This window comes from Neoarius graeffei, chromosome 20, assembly GCF_027579695.1.
Source record: "Neoarius graeffei isolate fNeoGra1 chromosome 20, fNeoGra1.pri, whole genome shotgun sequence".
Taxonomy (NCBI): Eukaryota; Metazoa; Chordata; class Actinopteri; order Siluriformes; family Ariidae; genus Neoarius; species Neoarius graeffei.
In genome coordinates this window covers 40,922,374-40,941,855 of record NC_083588.1, presented here as the reverse complement: position 1 = coordinate 40,941,855, position 19,482 = coordinate 40,922,374, and the positions used below count along the sequence as shown (strand labels likewise).

The window sequence follows — 19,482 nt, the reverse complement described above, 5'->3', positions numbered from 1 at the left end:
GAACTGGATGCTAATGGCTGCTTGTTAGCTTCACGCTTGATTTTCCACAGATCATGTGCAGTTATTTTGCGCCTTTTTTTTCCCACACGCTTCTTTCGACCCCATTGACTATTTGCAATGAAACGCTTGATTGTTCGGTGATCACGTTTCAACATCTTCGCAATTTCAAGAGTGCTGCATCCGTCTGCAAGACATCTCACAATTTTATACTTTTCAAAGTCTGTCAGATCTCTCTTCTGACCCATTTTGCCAGAGGAAAAGAGGTTGCCTAATAATTATGCACACCTGATATAGGGTGTTGATGTCATTAGACCACACCCCCTCTCATTACACAGATGCACAGCACCTGATATACTTAATTGGTAGTAGGCTTTCAAGCCTAAACAGCTTGGAGTGGGACAACATGCATTAAAAGGATGTTGTGGTCGAAATACTCACTTGCCTAATAATTCTGCACTCAGTGTACATTCAGTCGGTAAACAGGAAGTCGATGTGCGACAGACCTGAAAACGGTATACGCGGTATAGAACCCCAAGCTGAAGCTCGGTACCAAATATCAAGCAGGTGTGATTTGTAGCTGCTGAGAAAAGTGCTATGAAAATTTTGTAAAGCCACCCCATACGTTTCGTAAATACATTTAGTCGGTAAACAGGAAGTCGATGTGCGACAGACCTGAAAACGGTGTACGTGGTATAGAACCCCAAGCTGAAGCTCGGTACCAAATATCAAGCAGGTGTGATTTGTAGCTGCTGAGAAAAGTGCTATGAAAATTTTGTAAAGCCACCCCATACGTTTCGTAAATACATTTAGTCGGTAAACAGGAAGTTGACGTGCGACAGACCTGAAAACGGTATACGCAGTATAGAACCCCAAGCTGAACTTTGGTACCAAGTGGCTATGATTTGTGGTTGCAGAGAAAAAGGGTGTTTCGGACAGACAGAGGTGAAAAAACCCCCAGTATACCCCCCGTCCTTCGGAGCGGGGGTATAATAATGATCAATTTAAAATCTTTACCAAAAGTGTAATGGGCGATTCCATAATCTGGTACCATTTGGGTGTCTTGCAGTTCTTAAAAATGACACTTTTTTTTTAAAAATGTCTCATCTTCACAAGGTTTCTTTGCTGACAATGGCTACATTTTGTTCTTAATTGATTAACAGTGTTGATATTTTCAATCATAAATGTATTAAATACAATGTGGTTACCGTAAAAAGCATCCATGGTAGTGATATGAACCCATAAAAGACATTTCAAATGATTTATTCAACGTTTCAAAACGTCCTTGTCAGTAAATATCACAATATCTCAGAAAATAAAAATAGGACCAGAGAACGCACTTTTCTTCTTCTTGTGAGCTTCAAAAATTGGGTTGATGCACCATCCTGTCGAACATATGACTTGCCCACAGGAGAGCAGCCGTTTGTTTTTTCCACATCATTCTGTGTAAACTCTGAAATACTAAAACCAGCCCATCTGGTACCCACGCTCACGCCACAATCAAAGTCACTGATTTTGTGGAATCCCCCCCCCCTTTCTATTTTGATGTTTGACGCAAACACTAAATGAAACTCCCGTACCTCAGGGTTCTCCAGAAAATCTGAAGTAGCTGGCTAAAAAAAAGTAGTAGGCAGTTTTGGAATATGCGTCGCGCCAAAGGCTTGCTAATGCTAGAGGGGTGTGGGGGCGTGCCCCCCCCAGCAAATGTTGAAATTTACATGCCTTCTGGTGCACTCTCAGCTAATAAATTACTAACCATTTCTCTGTAAAATATTTGCAAACTATCCTCCTAAGACCCAAGCTGTTTTTTTACATGCATTTTTTAATTTCTTTTTGCTATTTGGGCTTATTAGAACCTGATTAGAATAAAAACTAAGCATCATCTTTGATAAGATGATGCTTAGTTTTGATACTTTTTTGAGAAAAAGTATGTCCACATATGTGGATTCTTGTTCTGAATTTCTAAAAAGTGCTGTCCACATATGTGACCGCTAGGCCCTAGGAGGTTAAATATGAGATTTCCCTCCAGATGTGTGTGTGCTTGGCTTTCTCATATCCCTTTTCCACCAAATCAGTTCCAGGGCTGGTTCGGGGCCAGTGCTGGTGCTGGTTCACAACTCATTCAACTTGCGAGCCAGCTGAGAACCAGCTTGCTTTTCCATAGCTCGCGGTGCTAAGGGAAGACACGTCGTTACATCGCTGTATACGTCAGTTACGTTGTTGTATACGTCATTACGTCGCTGTATACGTCAGTTACGTCGCTACGTTTGCATAAACCTTGGCGCGAATATCAAAGCAAAAACAACGTGGAAGAAGCAGCAGCAACAACAATAATAATAATGGATGACTTCGCGTTTGTACAGCTGCTGCTTCTCGTCGCTTAAAAATGGCGATCTTTCGCGGTCTTGTTATTGTTGTTGGTCTTAACAACTCCACCCCCCCCAGAGCCAGTTCTTTGTCAGTGGAAACAGAAAACCCGGTTCCAAACTAAGCACTGGCCCCAAACCAGCCCTGGAACTGCTTTGGTGGAAAAGGGGCATCAGTTACCCTCTGTAGTATGCTGCCTGGCTCTGTAACATAACTACATATGCTACGGTGTGGTCACGTGGTCCGGCTCAGCCAATCAGAGCACGAAAATCGATCAACAAATATGGTGTCGCTTACGGTCATGCTAAACCCGAATCAAAGACAATTTTGTACTGGAATAATTGGATTTGCAGCAAATTATGGGCAGCGGAGACGATATAAAATCGCTTGAACATTGAAAGGCAAGTTTTTATATTTTTCTGGGATCGAGTAGCGCAGACCGTCTGTGTAGGCAGAGAAAACCGCCGGTCGCTGGCGCTTGTAGACATCTCTTTGTACCTGCACAATTTTGGCTGATGAACGTGCAGGTTTACAAAAGCTCTTAATAAAGTGGTCAGTGAGTGTACAGTACCAGTCAAAAGTTTGGACACCCCTACTCGACTCATTCATAGGTTTTTCGGCATTTTCATTCTTTTTTACACTGTAGAACAATGCTGAAGACATCAAAACTATGAAATCATGTATGGAATTATGTGGTAAACAAAAAAGTATTTAAAAAAAAAGTTTCATATGTTAGTGTCTTCAAAGTAGCCAGCGTTTACCTTGATGACGCTTTGCACACTAGTATCATCATCTTAACCAGCTTCATGAGGTCGTCACCTGGAATGCTTTTCAATTCACAGCTGTGCCTTGTCAAAAGTTAATTAGTGCAATTTCTTGTCTTCTTAATGAGTTTGACATCAAACAGTAAATAATACACATACAGTAAATAGCCCAATTCCACAACTGTAGTAATCCATATTATGTCAAGAATTGCTCGACTAAGTAAAGAGAAACAACATCCATCAATTCTTTAAAGGAACAGTCCACCGTACTTCCATAATGAAATATGTTCTTCTCTGAATTGAGATGAGCTGATCAGTACCTCTCCGAGCTTTGCGCGACCTTGGACAGTTATTTTTATTAATTAAGTCACTTCATGTCTTAAAGGAACAGTCCACCGTACTTCCATAATGAAATATGTTGTTCTCTGAATTGAGACGAGCTGATCTGTACCTCTCCGAGCTTTGCGCGACCTCCCAGTCAGTCAGACGCGCTGTTACTCCTGTTAGCAATGTAGCTAGGCTCAGTATGGCCAATGGTATTTTTTGGGGCTGTAGTTAGATGCGACCAAACTCTTCCACATTTTTCCTGTTTACATAGGTTTATATGACCAGTGACATGAAACAAGTTCAGTTACACAAATTGAAACGTGGCGATTTTCTATGCTATGGAAAGTCCGCACTATAATGACAGGCGTACTAACACCTTCTGCGCGCTTCGACAGCGCATTGATACCTTCACTCAGTTCAATTTGTGTAACTGAACTTTGTTTCATGTCACTGGTCATATAAACCTATGTAAACAGGAAAAACGTAGAAGAGTTTGGTCGCATCTAACTACAGCCCCAAAAAATACCATTGGCCATGCTGAGCCTAGCTACATTGCTAACAGGAGTAACAGCGCGTCTGACTGACTGGGAGGTCGCGCAAAGCTCGGAGAGGTACTGATCAGCTCGTCTCAATTCAGAGAAGAACATATTTCATTATGGAAGTATGGTGGACTGTTCCTTTAAGACATGAAGTGACTTAATTAATAAAAATAACGAGAAAACAATGACTTAGAAGGCCGTTTTGACTTTTGACTGGTACTGTGTGTGTAAATATAATCAGTGGGACACAAATAGCACCCCAACCATAGAATCATCTAAATAACAGGTTGTATTCGGTCACAATTTTTGCTTGAGTTTACTTCTGGTGAATGAAGTGGTGGTCAGGCAAACTGATTTGGCCACCGTTTTGTAAAGAGCTAGTAAAACTGTTTCTGACTATTTTCGCAGTTTAGAGGCCAATGTACAGTCAAGATACCTTCAGAAAGTTGCTCTTTGCAATGGGATTAAATCCTTACATGCTAGTAATGAAGGATTTTTCCTATGAGTTGGAAAATTATCCATCCGTCGAGTTCCACGACATCTCAGACTACCTGGTGCTGCAGGCATCGTTCTACACGGACACACAGATGAAAACCTGGAAGAGCATGGAGGCGTACAACTTTTTATATGTAGCTGGGTTAAAGATCTGGTGATCAGGACACTACAAGATAAATCCTGTATCGTTTTTGCCCGGGTAAATAAGAATTTCTGGGCTTTTTATACGCTTCTTTGAGATGATCGCTAGGACGCTACAAGTTTTAGTATCGGGTGTAAACAAACCACAGCCGCTCGATTCTCAATCCTCTCTGCTCTTCTCTTCCAGGTAAATCATTCACAAAGATCCACAGAAACCCCTTTAGAGGCCTAAGTATTGGTGAAACAGGACGGAGAAGTTATCACGGCTCACTGTAACTGCACGGCCGGGTAAACAGTTTCGTGCTGTTCACTCGTGAGCTCTGCTTTTGTGTTTACGTGGATCGTCTCGATTATCTTATCTCTCTAGTTCAGTGTAGGAGCCCAATCTGCCTCACTGTCCTTGTAAAGATTGCTAGGGCATTCTGATAAATAAAGCAAACACGTACGTGTTAGTTTACAATATGGCGACCACGATCTGAGGTCTCCTGAACTTCAGAACTTCACGAAATGACGGAAAATGGTGAGAAAAGTCATTTGCAAATCCAAACGAAATAAATCAAAGGAACTTACAAACCTTACACGTAGCGATCACTACAAACTTGAGCGTTCTTCGACTCGGCTCCCTTCCATCGCAGCGAAAGGTTCAAGAGCCACCTTTGTCGTTGTCTTTTAGTAAAATCCTTTGCTCTTTCACCCTTTTTGTTATCACTTCACAGGGAACCCGGAAGAAACCTTTATGAGTTTTACGGTTTGTTTGATTCGAGCAGCCCAAAACAATGCAAGCGTAGGGCATTTTAACAACGAGCAAGACACTCTAGCGGGAGTAACGCTTTGTGAACAGTGAGCTGAACTGACCACCACTTCACGTCTTGCATATCTAATGAGGCGAAGGTGACGTCGGATGCAACCCAGCAATACTCGGAAAAACAAGTGAATCTTCAATCTTGTGAACGCTGTATGCAAAGAACTTGTACAGAGTATATTAAATACATCTTTCAGCGATAAAATCAAAACTGATGACATACAGTTGTGGTCAGAAGTTTACATACAGTGACATGAATGTCATCTTGGATATGGATGTCATGGCAATATTTGGGCTTTCAGTAATTTCTTTGAACTGTTTTTCTGTGGCAGAATGATTGATTGTACAGCATACATCTTTAATTAAAAAAAAACACGAGTTTGGTGCACAAGTTTTAATTTTCTTTGGGTTTTCTGAAATCAACACAGGGTCAAAATTATACATACAGGGTCAAAATTTTACATACACTCACTTAGATTATTAATTCAGAGGTGCTGAAACTTCCAAAATGTCTCTTATCTTTCCAAGGCTGAGGTCTCTTAACTTCCTGTTAGTGATCATGATTGACTACAGCTGGTAGCTTCTCTGTGCCTTCATAAAAAGGGTTTGTTTACAGCACTCATTGGATTGACCAACACACAGTAAAATGGGAAAGTCCAAGGAGCTCAGTGCAGATCTGAGAAAGAGGATCGCAGATATACACAACTCTGGAATGTCTCTTGGAGCCATTTCTAAACAACTGCAAATTCCAAGATCAGTTCAAACAATTGTCTCCAAGTTATTGTGAGGTGTAGTCACTTTGCCAAGCCACTTTGCTTCAAGAAAACCCAAACTGTCACCCTCAGCTGAAAGGAAATTGGTTTGGATGGTCAGGAACAACCTGGCACAGCCCTGCCATGAACTGGAAGCTGATTGTCTACAGTTCAGATCACCATGGACTAAGAGGCTGTTATCCAAGAAATAACTTCCTGCTCCAAAATTGACACCTTCAAGCTTATCTAAAGTTTGAAACTGACCACATGGACAAAGAGAAAAGCCTTCTGGAGGATAGCTGTATGGTCAGATGAGACACAGATTGAGTTGTTTGGCCACAGTGACCACCATGTACAGAGGGACGCTGTACTAGCTGGTGGTGGTGGTAGGACCATCATGCTCTGGGGATGTTTTGCTGCCAGTGGAACTGGTTCACTGCACAAAGTGGATGGAATAATGAAGGAGGAGGACTAGCTCAGAATTCTTCAGCATAAACCATCAGAAACTTAACACGACTTGGGAGTTACAACAGGACAATGAACCCAAACACACATCAGTGCTGGTTGTGGAGGATAAAGCAGGCGAACATTAAGCTTAAAACAAATCCTGACTTCAACCCTATTGAAAATATATGGACTGTGCTTATAAGTCGAGTCCATGCCAAGAAAAAAAAAATTAATTGAACTCTACCAATTCTACCATGAAGAGTTCTGAAATATCCAACCAGAATTCTGCCAGAAGCTTGTTCATGGTTTAAAAAAAAAAAAAAAAAGTCTGGTCAAGGTGAATCTTGCGAAGAGACACTTTACCCAAATATTAGGTGCGCTATATGTATAATTTTGACCCTGTGCTGATTTCAGAAAACCCAAAGAAAATTAAAACTTGTGCACCAAATCCTAGTGTTTTTTTAATTAAAGATGTATGCTGTACAATCATTCTGCCAGAGAAAAAGAACAGTTCAAAGAAATTACTGAAAGCCCAAATATCGCCATGACATCCATATCCAAGATGACGTCACTGTATGTAAACTTCTGACCACAACTGTACGTCAATGCGAACACAAAATGACGAGATAATATCTTTACCGAAACCCCTTTTTCCAAAATAAGCGAAACTCGACAAATCCAAAGAACACGTCAAGAAATCTTTCACATCACCACTAGAGAACTAAGATAAAGCAGTGTGAAACCACACAGATAAACTGGTTTCTTGGTGTAACTTATCACGGGCTTGATAACAAGTACTAGACACTGATAAACAATAGCGTGAACTTTCATGCCAGTGTGGCTTTCAGAATGCTAATGTTTATCTTTTGTCCGAGTCGAGAACAGCTAAACGTTAAAGCCGTCATGTGCTTGCTTAGAAATCTTTCAGCTGCTTTGGATTAACAGGTGTTGCAGAAATCTCTTCTACAATGAGCGCGTGCATAAAGCGTCACAGTCTCTGTGAATCAGGGTGTATGAATAGAGGATGACATCACAGCTGACTTAAAAACAAACAAAAACAAACAAACAAACAACCCCCCCCCCTGAAGAGACAGAACGAGAATTCTTTTTCTTTTACCTGATCAAGGTCCTTACTTTAGTGGCTCTCATCCCTTTTTTGTCTGACTGTAACTCAATAATTCCAGAACCTATTTCCATTTGGACTCCTCTAAATCATACTACAGATTCTTCTGTTTCTCCACTGTGGCCACATGGGCGTGATGCCTCCAGCTGAATCACTGAATCTTGTGCTGATATTTAATACAACAGCACTCCCAGCTTAAATATATGTATCTACACCAGTGGCGAACTGTGACTATTAGAGCCGGGACTTGAGCTCAGCCAAAACTTAGCCAGGCACCAAAAAAAAAAAAAAAACAACAGGGCAAAGGATTTTGCAAGGGATTAGCGGCAGACTGCCAGGTTTCTCCGTTGTGTGTAGTTATCGATGCTGATTTTAAAAGTAGCTCAGTAAATTACACCGGGAAATGAATACTTCAGTCTGAGTGAAAAATACTGTGGCAAGTGTGTGTGTGTGTAAGAAGAGTCTGGTGACAGAAATCTAAGGCCCTGTCCACACGGCAACGGATTCAGGTGAATCTGATAAAATTGTTTATCGTTTCGGCCTGGCGTCCACACGGCACCGGCGTTTTGGGTGCCCCAAAACGAAATCTTTTGAGAACGGGTTCCAGAGTGAAAAAATCTGGCAACGGCGCCGTTACGAAGTCGTCTGGATGAGTAGAACGGATTTGTTTACGATGACGTCACAACTACATGTGCTTCACGCTGGGTAGAAGTGTAACGAACTCGATGCGAGTTGTCAACAAATCCTATAACTTGGTTCATGAAACGCGCTTACAAAATATTTTCACTGTGAATATTTATTGTGTAATGGTGCAAAGTGAGAGAGAGAGAGAGAGAGAGAGAGAGAGAGAGAGAGAGAGAGAGAGAGAGAGGGTGAGAGAATAGCCCTTAGGGCAGAGTCAATCCTGCCAGCAAAAATAGGGAAAAAAAAAGGAGCGATCTCACCTCTTCAGATGTTGGTTTAAGTCCGACAATACATTCCTCAAAAAGGGCGTAGAAGAACAAAGTAATCCATCAACATGTAGCATTCAATTTATTCCAGACCATTAAAGAATTCTGGAGGATATCAGAATGTTGGCGTACCGGCTTCCATCTACCCCCGTTCATTCCTCTTTCCGTGTCTCCATTCAAAAAACGAGCACATGATTTAAAGGGACTATATCCATAGGATAGGGAGTGAGAAAGTGTGTGCGTGTGACAGGGATAGTCACTGTGCGCATGCGCAGTTATGCGCATGCGTCTACTTCTATTGTTCTGGTGTCTCCGATGGGACTGTCTTACAGCGCACGTAGAGGTGTGGCATGTGTATTGCATCGTTTTCAGCAAGCGTTGCGTTGCCATATGGATTGGACCTGATATTTTACTGATCCGTTGCCCATGTGGACGCGATATTTACAAAAATATATATATACATCTCGTTGCCGTTGTCGTGTGGATGTAGCCTTAGTTTCTCGGTCGTTAGCCTGTGCTGCACCAGCTTGACTGCTTTATTAGCATTCGCTAACACTACTGATGAACGCTACACCGGCTGGAAGGTGACTTCACTGCTGCACCGACTCGCGGTTAAGCTTGTGTTGGCCTTCAAGGAGGCTGAAGGCAATAAATTTTTGGTCCCTCCCACTATAAATCAAAATCTGATTGGTTAATTCATCGGTCACTTCCTACATAAACATACACTGCCATGGCCTTCTGTACCGGTAAGGAAGTCCTAACCAATGAGTGAGCCGGCTTTAAACTCTTCTCAGCCTAGAGACAAACAAACAAACAAAAAATCTCACTAGATAACTCGATTTTAATGTTTTCAGGACTGTAACCCTTTCATTTCTGAAGCAAATTTGATAGAAAATGAAGCCGAATTAGAAGAGAATAATTATAACGAAATTATGAAAGAAATTAAATACAACATTTGAAACGTTGATATGTTTGGGCCTTCTGTGAACGTCTAGAAGGCCCTGACGGTTCCCCTCTGAACTACACAAAGATTTAGGGGAACTATCTGGTGCTGAGGGGGAAAAAAACTGCCAGATGCACTGACTGCTGTGTAATCCACTCCTGGTGTAAACATGATACTGTACACTGATATTTCTGCTGCCAACACTGGCATGTTCATAAAGTCATCATACATGACGGCTAAACCGTAGAACAACGCACCGGTAACCGATGCAGTGCGACACGCAGCACAATGCTGCTACACCCCCCACTCCGAAGTGCTTCATTTTCGCATAAGAGCACAGTCAGGAGTGTGTTATTCTGATTCTACTACAGCAATTGGCCAGTGATTACAACATTTAATTTATTAATGAACGGCATATCGCATATTTTAATAGTTTATAGTTACACTTAATATTGTGGACTGTCTGATAGACAAATTAGTTCCTGTTCTCACCTACACACCTTATAGCTGCAATAAACACTATCACTTAATAGTCTCTCACTCTATCACACTCTCAGTCCAACAGATCGCTCGCTCTCTCTCTCTCTGTCTCCGTCTCTCTCTGTCTCCGTCTCTCTCGCACTCTCTTTGTCTCTCTTGCACTCTCTCTGTCTCGGGGTCTCCCGCACTCTCCGTTTCTCTATTTCTCTCGCATGCGCTGTCTCTCTCTTGCGCTCTCTGTCCCGCTCTCCGTCTCGCGCTCTCCCCTCTCTCTGTCTCACATGCTTTCCTTCTCTTCGTCTCTGTCGTGCCCTGTCTCTCTCTGTCGCGCCCTGTCTCTCTCTGTCGCGCTCTTCCCCCCTCTCTCTTATGCTCTCTCTGTCTCACATGCTTTCCTTCTCTTCGTCTCTGTCGTGCCCTGTCTCTCTCTGTTGCGCCCTGTCTCTCTCTGTCGTGCCCTGTCTCTCTCTGTCGCACTCTTCCCCCCTCTCTCTTATGCTCTCTCTGTCTCACATGCTCTCCTTCTCTTTGTCTCTCTCGCGCCCTGTCTCTCAAAAAACACCAACTGTCATTTTACCAAGAATCTAGAAAGCATTAACTCCTCTATCCTAAAGACTTTCCTGTGCTAGGAATCTTTGTCACAAAGCACTTACAATGGAGACTCCTTCCATAAATGTGAAATGAATGCTTCCTCACAAAAATGTCACCACATCAGTGATTGTGTGTTACTTTGTTAAGCAACACTTTTTAAAAAAATCAATTTATCATCAGTTCTTAATCTATTTATTATAAAGTCCGTGTGAAAGAGCGGGTACTACAGAAACAATAACATATGAGAACATTAAATATATTACAGAGTATATAAATTTATTCTATCCACAGTCACTGGATATGAGTAATCGCGCGCTCTGATTGGTTACTAAAAAAAACTAGACTATCAGTTCATATACCGTGAGTCAGACCCTCCAGGATTTCGCAATGTTGCGATTTGCAACTTCAACGCAAATTCAACCAATCCCCGCGAATTCAGGGCGGTGTTGCAATTATATCCAATCACCGCAACCTTCCCGCAAATTTGACCAATCGTTGGCGACGTCTCGAGGTGACGTCGACAAACTACCTTCCGCCTTACTTCTGTGTATACGTTCAAGAGAAGCAGCATGTGCGCAGTGTTGCCAGATTGGGCGGTTTTAAGTGTATTTTGGCGGGTTTTGAACATATTTTGGGCTGTAAAACATCAGCAGTATCTGGCAACACTGCATGTGTGAGTCAGTGTTTATGTAGGCTTAAATTCTGTGACTGAAAGTGTGTTATGTTTACAGTGAAGGACTGTGTGCACTTTACATTATTTTTTTTTTTACTTAATACAAGAAATTAATGGATGCCAACATTTTTGCCAAAATGGTATTTTATTTTCCATTGTTTAGGCAGCTTCAGCATCATACTGTCAGATTCTGTTCAAATTGTTTTTTTTCTTCTATGAAGCCTGAGCCATTTATTTTATTGGTTTATAATTATTGTTTAATTTAGTCTTCAGGAGAGACTGCCTGCACACAGTACTAGTATTAATAGTTTTTTTTTTCTTACATGAAAGCTGAGGCATTTATATTATATTTTAAGGTAACTTCATGTTGTGCTGTGAGGTTCTATGCACTTTAACTTTTGAACCAACAGGTGCATTTGGATAATAAAGCCTATTTTTCTGCATTTTTGTAGTCCTGGTAATCTTTTATATTGGTAAAAGTTGTTTATAGGACCATTTCTCAGTGTCTTTGTTTTTTTAATCAACAGTTTTTCAGTAATAACTTAATATTTAACATATCACTCAATTTTAATCACAAAAAGAGAAAATCGCAACAATTTCTCGCAACTTTCTCTTCCTCCCGCAATGTAATCGCAACAAAAACCTAAAAAACACCGCAACTTTCATCGCAATTTTTTGGAAACCCCCCCGCAACATCAGACATTTTAGCCCGCAACAATCACAAAAAAGGCCCGCGGAATCCTGGGGGGACTGGTGAGTAGAAAATAACAAAATGGCGGAGCGTGTTGCTGAACCAACCAAGGACGAAATAAAAAACTACTCGAAAACAAAACCTCAAAAATTGTACTCAAGTATTAAAAAACAAAACAGAAATAGCTAAAAGAAGATAGTTGTCGCCCCCCAAAATGTCTCCTGTTCCACACTCCAGCCTAACTGCACTGCAAAAAATTGAAAACTGAATTTGAGGAGGAAGTTACTTAATACTCGTGAAATTATCTTGCTGCATGGACAGACATTTTTACTTGCTAAGACATCTTAGAATAAGTTAGTTGCAATCTAGAACTAGGTTTAATAATCTCAGAATTGGTGACTTGTATTCTTCTAATACGAAACGCTAGATCGTTTCAACTATTTTCAAGATAGTTTCACTTGCTATCATTTTTTTGCAGTGTGGTGGCAATAATGCCCTTTTAAGTTGGTTAGCCAACCACCAAAAAAACTTTAAAGAAGAAGCAACAAAATATGGAATAAAAAAGTGTTTGATGGTAAGAATGCATCTTTATTTATTTTTCAAGAATTATTATAGCATTTTTCACAAATTGCTACTGTCATTTCGCTGTTTGTTTACGTTCTAAGCGGAACTGATTTTGTCGGACGTTTTGTATAAAGTTTTAATTTATCGAATTTGCAAAAAATAAAAATAAAAATGCTCCGTTTCTCAAAATCCAGTGAATGTGGATAAAATAAAACCGTTAATCCACTCAATCTTGTCGTACATGGCTCGGTGCTAGGCGCCTCGTCAGCTATCAGCTCATGTACGACTTGATTTCGTGGAATAACTTAATTTTTTTTCGCGGTATGGTTTCCATCAAATCCTGCGCTCTGATTGGCTGGCGAGCGGGTCTGTATCCTACGATACGGACCCCGGTTACGGACCTCTGGTGACTCGCTCGTTCACAACAACAAACAACTTAGTAGCATTTTTTGTCAACATTTATCTTTTTTTATAAGATTTATTTATAAGATTATCAAAAATCTTATAAATTTTTGCCAGCATTTCTCAGTATAATAGAATTAATTTTACAGCATGGATAGCGATAACGACAGTGTTCACAGCGAAAGCGAGTTTTACTACCCTGAGGAAGAAAAAATAAAAGAAAACATTTCAGGAGAAAGCTAAAACCTGGAACTGTTGCTAACGTCGAGCAAAAACATGGCTGAATCCTGAATGACTCCTATTTGTATAAATAGGGGACTACATAGGCAGCAAAATGTAGTTTTTTTCCTGCCATGGAAGTGCACTTGTATACCGAGGAGGAAGCCATTTGCATTACAGCTGTGAATGAGGATTCAAAATGGCGGCTCGGCTCAGTTTTCCCTTTCGGGCGCTCTCGTTTTCTGTTAGAATTTGGTAAAGAAAAAAATAAATATATTATTTACCAGCTGAAGGTCGGTCCATATGGTGAAATACCGTGACCTCAGCCTTGAATACTGACCTCGGCACAGAGGGTCTCGCTCAGTACTTTCAAGACCTCGGTCACGGTATTTCACGATATGGACCTCCCAGCTGGTAAATAACATATATTTATTTTTTTCGCGGTGCAGTTTCCATCAAATCCTGCGCTCTGATTGGCTGGCGAGCGGGTCCGTATCCTACGGTATGGACCCCAGTTACGGACCTCTGGCGACTCGCTTGTTCACAACAACAACAAACATAGTAGCATTTTTTGTCAACGTTTATCTTTTTTAGAAGATTTATTTATAAGATTTTTATCAAAAATCTTATAAATTTTTGCCAGCATTTCTCAGCATAATAGCATTAATTTTACAGCATGGATGGCGATAACGGCAGTGTTCACAGCGAAAGCGAGTTTTACTACCCTGAGGAAGAAGAAATAAAAGAAAACATTTCAGGAGAAAGCTAAAAACCTCTAACTTGCTAACGCCGAGCAAAAACATGGCTGAATCCTGAATGACTCCTGTTTGTATAAATAGGGGACTACATAGGCGGCAAAATGTAGTTTTTTTCCTGCCATGGAAGTGCACTTGTATACCGAGGAGGAAGCCATTTGCATTACAACCGTGAATGAGGATTCAAAATGGCGGCTCGGCTCGGTTTTCCCTTTCGGGCGCTCTCGTTTTCTGTTAGAATTTGGTAAAGAAAAAATAAATATATTATTTACCAGCTTAAGGTCGGTCCGTATGGTGAAATACCGTACGAGCACTTGAATATTAACCTATCGTTCATGTTACAGATGGCCAATCCAATTTGAGCATTCCTGCTCGCTGTGGTAGAACTGTTATTAGGGAATACAGCATTTTTAACAGCAATTCGAGCCTGATGAAAATGGTGCAGTAGGTAAACATTGTTCCTCATTCTGTGCATAGCAACTGAGCAACTTAAGCCTATGGTGAGGACACGGTAAAACTATCCAAAGCATAATACCCCTAATTTAGAGACAGCATTACAGAAGAAAAAAATTCTATGGCACAAATCGACTTTATCCAAAGTATCATTTCACACATGAATCATACTTGGGGAGGAGAGAAAAAAAAAAAAAGTCTAAATATGGGGTAACACAGATCCAGTTTGGTGGGAAAGACCTTGTATAAACCTGGAAAATCCAGCTAAATTCATGCTCTGCTCACCTGTCTTTGTTTCCCGTCACTCGCATCTTCTGCCACATGTAATCCAAGAACATGGAGGCCTGGAGCAGACGGCTGATCCTCTGCATGTGTCTCTCTGCAAAGGCAAAGCCATGACTGCATCACATTTCAATACAAAATACTAAACAGTCTGCAAATTGTTAAAACCTTTCCATTACATCACAACAAGTTCACCAGATTCCACCATCGAGCACCGTTATTATAAAGTGGACCATCGTTCTGTCTGAATTCTCTTTTCTTATTGGTCAGAAAATGTTTAATTTTGATACAGCTGCAAGGAAAATATCAAACAGAGCTACGTTATTTAATAAAGATAAAGAATAATGGTTACTAAGTTACTTTGGCTGAGGTTTTTCTCAGGAGAATGTTTATTTAACACTTATTGAAGGAGACGCCAGTGTCAGTGAAACTCAACCAGAAAGCTGGTTTTGGTGATTTTTTTTTTTTTCCCCCTCCAAGACACAAAGAAATAGGGGCTTGTACAGGAACAGCTGTTTAAGGCTGTTAGGAATACACTATTAAAAGTGCACTCGGTAGAGCACGTACGGGTACCTCCGCTCTCCAAGCCACTTATTCAGATTTGCATCAAAATCTAATGAATTGTTCCTTGGCCCACCAGCATGGCCCAATTTTCCTCAAAATTTCATCAAAATCCGTTCACTATTTCTTGAGTTACGCTGGAAACCGACAAACAAACGGAGGCGAAAACATGACCTCCTCCAACAATGTTGGTGGAGGTAATAACAGATCAACTGTTGATAAACAGCACTCCGCAGATTATTTTAGTCCTGATGTAATATGCAGTTGGAATCAAAACATTATTTAGAACGAAATAAACAAGATCGACCGTGAGCTACTGCTCACTTGCGTATCCCGCCGCTCGCACTTATATCAGAATGCGAGCAATCGAAGGAATAGGACGCTTATTATGAATGTTGACTTCAAGAAATAATTAACCCTGAAACAAGTAAGTAAAGCGCAGTGTTCTCGCCAGGGACTTCAAACAGCATCCTGGTAAACTGTCATTTTGAAACAGCATTTTGCTTCTTGAAATAGCGTCAAAATCCACGTTATATGTTTTGTCAGTCGGTAAACAGGAAGTTGATGTGCGACAGACCTCAAAACGGTATACATGGTATAGAACCACAAGCTGAAGCTCGGTACCAAATATCAGCAGGTGCGATTTGTAGCTGCTGAGAAAAGTGTTATGAAAATTTTGTAAATCCACCCGATACGTTTCGTAAATACATTCAGTCGGTAAACAGGAAGTTGATGTGCGACAGACCTGAAAACGGTATACGCGGTATAGAACCCCAAGCTGAAGTTTTGTACCAAGTGGCTATGATTTGTGGTTGCTGAGAAAAAGGGTGTTTCGGACAGACGGACAGAGGTAAACCAGTATATCCCCCACTTTGGAGCGGGGATATAATAATAAATAATAATTAAAAAAAGAACCTAAATCTCAACTGGTATCGAAACTAGTAACAATAAGAATACTACTACTACTACTATTTTTTTTTGGGGGGGGGGGGGGCTTTTTTTCACCTTTTTATTATTGGATAGGACAGTGTAGAGACAGGAAATGAGCGGGAGAGAGAGACGGGGAGGGATCGGGAAATGACCTCGGGCCGGAATCGAACCCGGGTCCCCGGATTTATGGTATGGCGCCTTATCCACCTGAGCCACGATGCCCCCTATAATAATAATAATAATAATAATAATAATAATTATTAAATAATATTGGCTGGCGTTGAGTGGTATATCAGATATATTCCATTCGGCTAACATGATACTGAACGAGTCGAAGATGAGTTCAATGTCATGCTAGCTGAATGGAATATATCTGATATATCACGAAAACCCCCCAGCCAATATTATTATTATAATTATTATACATACACATTCCTTTCGGGTGTTCAACGCATCTTTTTCTTTCAAAATTCTCTCAAAATCTTCCATATTAAACAAAGCAAACCTGGCGGCCATGTTTGTTTCCAAATTGTCACAGTTGCTCGCTAGCATGGAAGTTTTACGTCTCTGGTGTGTGACGTCATGTTGTCTTGACACCCATGCAATATCGTAAACCATATTGAACGCTCATTCTCCATTGTGTAGAGTGACGTAATACACGTAGGATAAGCGATATGCTAACAATACTGCATGCTGTCAAACCAAATGAATGAAACCCACTAGAAGGGAACAGAACGCATGTTTTTATTCCATTGAAAAAGTGTCCTGTATGTATTATTATAATAATAATAATAATAATAATAATAATAATAATAATAATCTTTGTGTTTGAGATTATATTATAAAAAAGTACAATACAGAACATATAAAATCAAATACAGAAGATAAAATAACACTGTAAATGGTCTCAAATGGTGTACTTTCTGTAGTGTGAGTAGTATGTTCACACTAACACTTGTGAGATGTCACTATGTGCACTATTAATGCATGCTGTAAAATTACGTGTGGACACTTTGTGCCAGATTGCTCGAAGTACTAAGCTGCTCTTTATTTAGTAGACTAAATTGAGGTTGAAGCGACCACATCATCTTTGCACCAAACAAGACATGGATGCAAACCAGGACGCTTGTTCATCAAGAACATAGTGTGTGCGCGCGCATGTATAGATAGTTTGCACATGACGTCACAGAATCGGGGATTCCCTAGTGGCGGCCATCTTGCAGGTCAAGCTTACCGTACGGGTCACTGAGCACACATTGTAACGCGCAAGTACAAAGTCTTCAAAAGAACCCAAGCAGGCTATTTAAAGCTAGCAATGGTGCACACCTGTTGTATTCACGGCTGTCGTAATAGGTCAGATGATGTCAAGCGGAGCTTTTATGGAATTCCCACTGTACGGGAGCACGAAGGCGAGCAAACAAAGAAACTCAGCATACAAAGGAGAAATCTATGGCTTGCGAGAATCAACCGCAAGGATTATCAGCCTTCCAAACACAGCAAAGTCTGCTCCGATCATTTTATAAGTGGTAAGTTGTTTAAATAAACAATCAATTGTGTTTAAGTTTGTTTTTGGAAACCAAAACATCGTGTAAACAATCTCTGGAGGATGCCTAACTGGAACTGACATGGTACTGTAATACCACTAATGGATGTAAAATTTGTCTTAAATCAACTCGATATTATATACACACATATATTTATATGCAGTGTTGAGAGCTCTAAAATTCCAATGTTTGCATACCTTGGCTGTAATTAGGACACGACTGTCACTTGTTTTTATATGGTGGACTTCACGGACCCAGCCACAGACAAAATAATTGTATGACTCCAGTGACTTGTATGCTTTGAGGTCGTCAAGTGTGTAGGCGCTTTTAGTATTCACGAAATAGTTCACAATATCAGGGTACGATATGGATGGCAGCCCTGCATAGTCACTTGAAAATGCATCTTTGTCCACTTCGTAGGGGTCAATTCCCCCAATCAAGGCCAGTTTGGCTGCATACCGTTGTCGTGAGATGTCGTCCAATGTATCCATATACTTCCGTTTGCTTGATTTTGCCGACATTGATCTTTATTTTAGAAAACTGACTATATAACTTTATAAATTCGTCCGAGATAACGTAGCCGGTAATAGCGATGGTCCGTTTTGTTTGACCCACAAGATGGCGGCTGGAGGGCGTTCCCCGGAATGCCGTGACGTCAGTGAAAACTATCTATATACATGAGTTATTATGCAGTTTGAAACACAGCTAGAACCTGACACCTTAGTGATCGCTTGAGATAGGGTATTAGTGTGTTTTTATCAAAAGGAAATTAAATCAAACAGCATGTACAGACACACCACAGATCTTACTCACCAGTATAAGGGATGAGGCCCTCGAGATGAGTGCGCGCTCCCTGGAACTGCAGCAGCTCTTCCGGGCTCAGGTGAGTCAGCAGCACCTGTAACACTGCCTGGGCGCTCAGACAGCTCCGTGCATTCGTGTTCCACACCACACAGTATCGCAGCAGAGACTCTGAACATACAAGCACATGAGTGGATGATTTCCGATAACCCTGAACATAATAACTGTCTGGTTAATGCTAACCAAGTTTCGTTCTACTCAAACCTGAACAATAAATATTTTGTTCCCTAACATGAACTTTAACTGCTGTCACATGATCACGAGCACTTATTTATTACCAAAATAACCTGCCATCAGGAAGATCAAAATACATTCAGAAAAATAAAACATGAATCACTGAGATGATTTTTTAACTGGATTTAAAAAAAAAAAAAAAAAAAAAAAAAAAAAAAAACTTGTAATGGGGAAGCCATGGCCTGATGGTTGGAGACGCAGCTTTGGGAACAAAAGATTGCTGGTTCGATTCCCTGGACCAGCAGGAACGGCTAACCAGGGTTCCCGCTGGCGCTCGTCACACTCGTTATTGACGAACATAATCCGTCACTGACGAAGAGAAAATGACTAGCAGTAGTCACAGTGACGAATGTATTCCTCATCTTTTCTAGAAATCCCTCCGCTTGCCAAAATCCAACCCCAGTGAGGAGACTTTGGGAAGCCAAAGTGTAAACAATGAGCACGTGCTTGTGACCAATAAAAATCGACTACACATAATGACCAAATGAGCGCCAAGCTTTTGACCAATCACAGCGCGTCTTAATCGGCCTGGTGATGTCATTATCTCTGCGTGAACCAAACAACGGCACAAGGGTTTTTTGGGATGATTTACTTA

The 19,482-nt window shown here is 40.9% G+C and overlaps 1 protein-coding gene across 1 annotated transcript in view; it reads right to left on the bottom strand.

The window, feature by feature from the left end:
• tbl3 (transducin beta like 3) overlaps positions 1 to 19,482 on the bottom strand; it is a 98,765-nt gene that overhangs the window by 1,958 nt on the left and 77,325 nt on the right. The window contains exons 21-22 of the mRNA XM_060901722.1: positions 18,606 to 18,764; positions 14,761 to 14,854 (exon numbers count right to left, since the gene is read on the bottom strand). Coding sequence (XP_060757705.1) covers positions 14,761 to 14,854; positions 18,606 to 18,764 — 253 coding nt within the window. The remainder of the gene's footprint in view (positions 1 to 14,760; positions 14,855 to 18,605; positions 18,765 to 19,482) is intronic.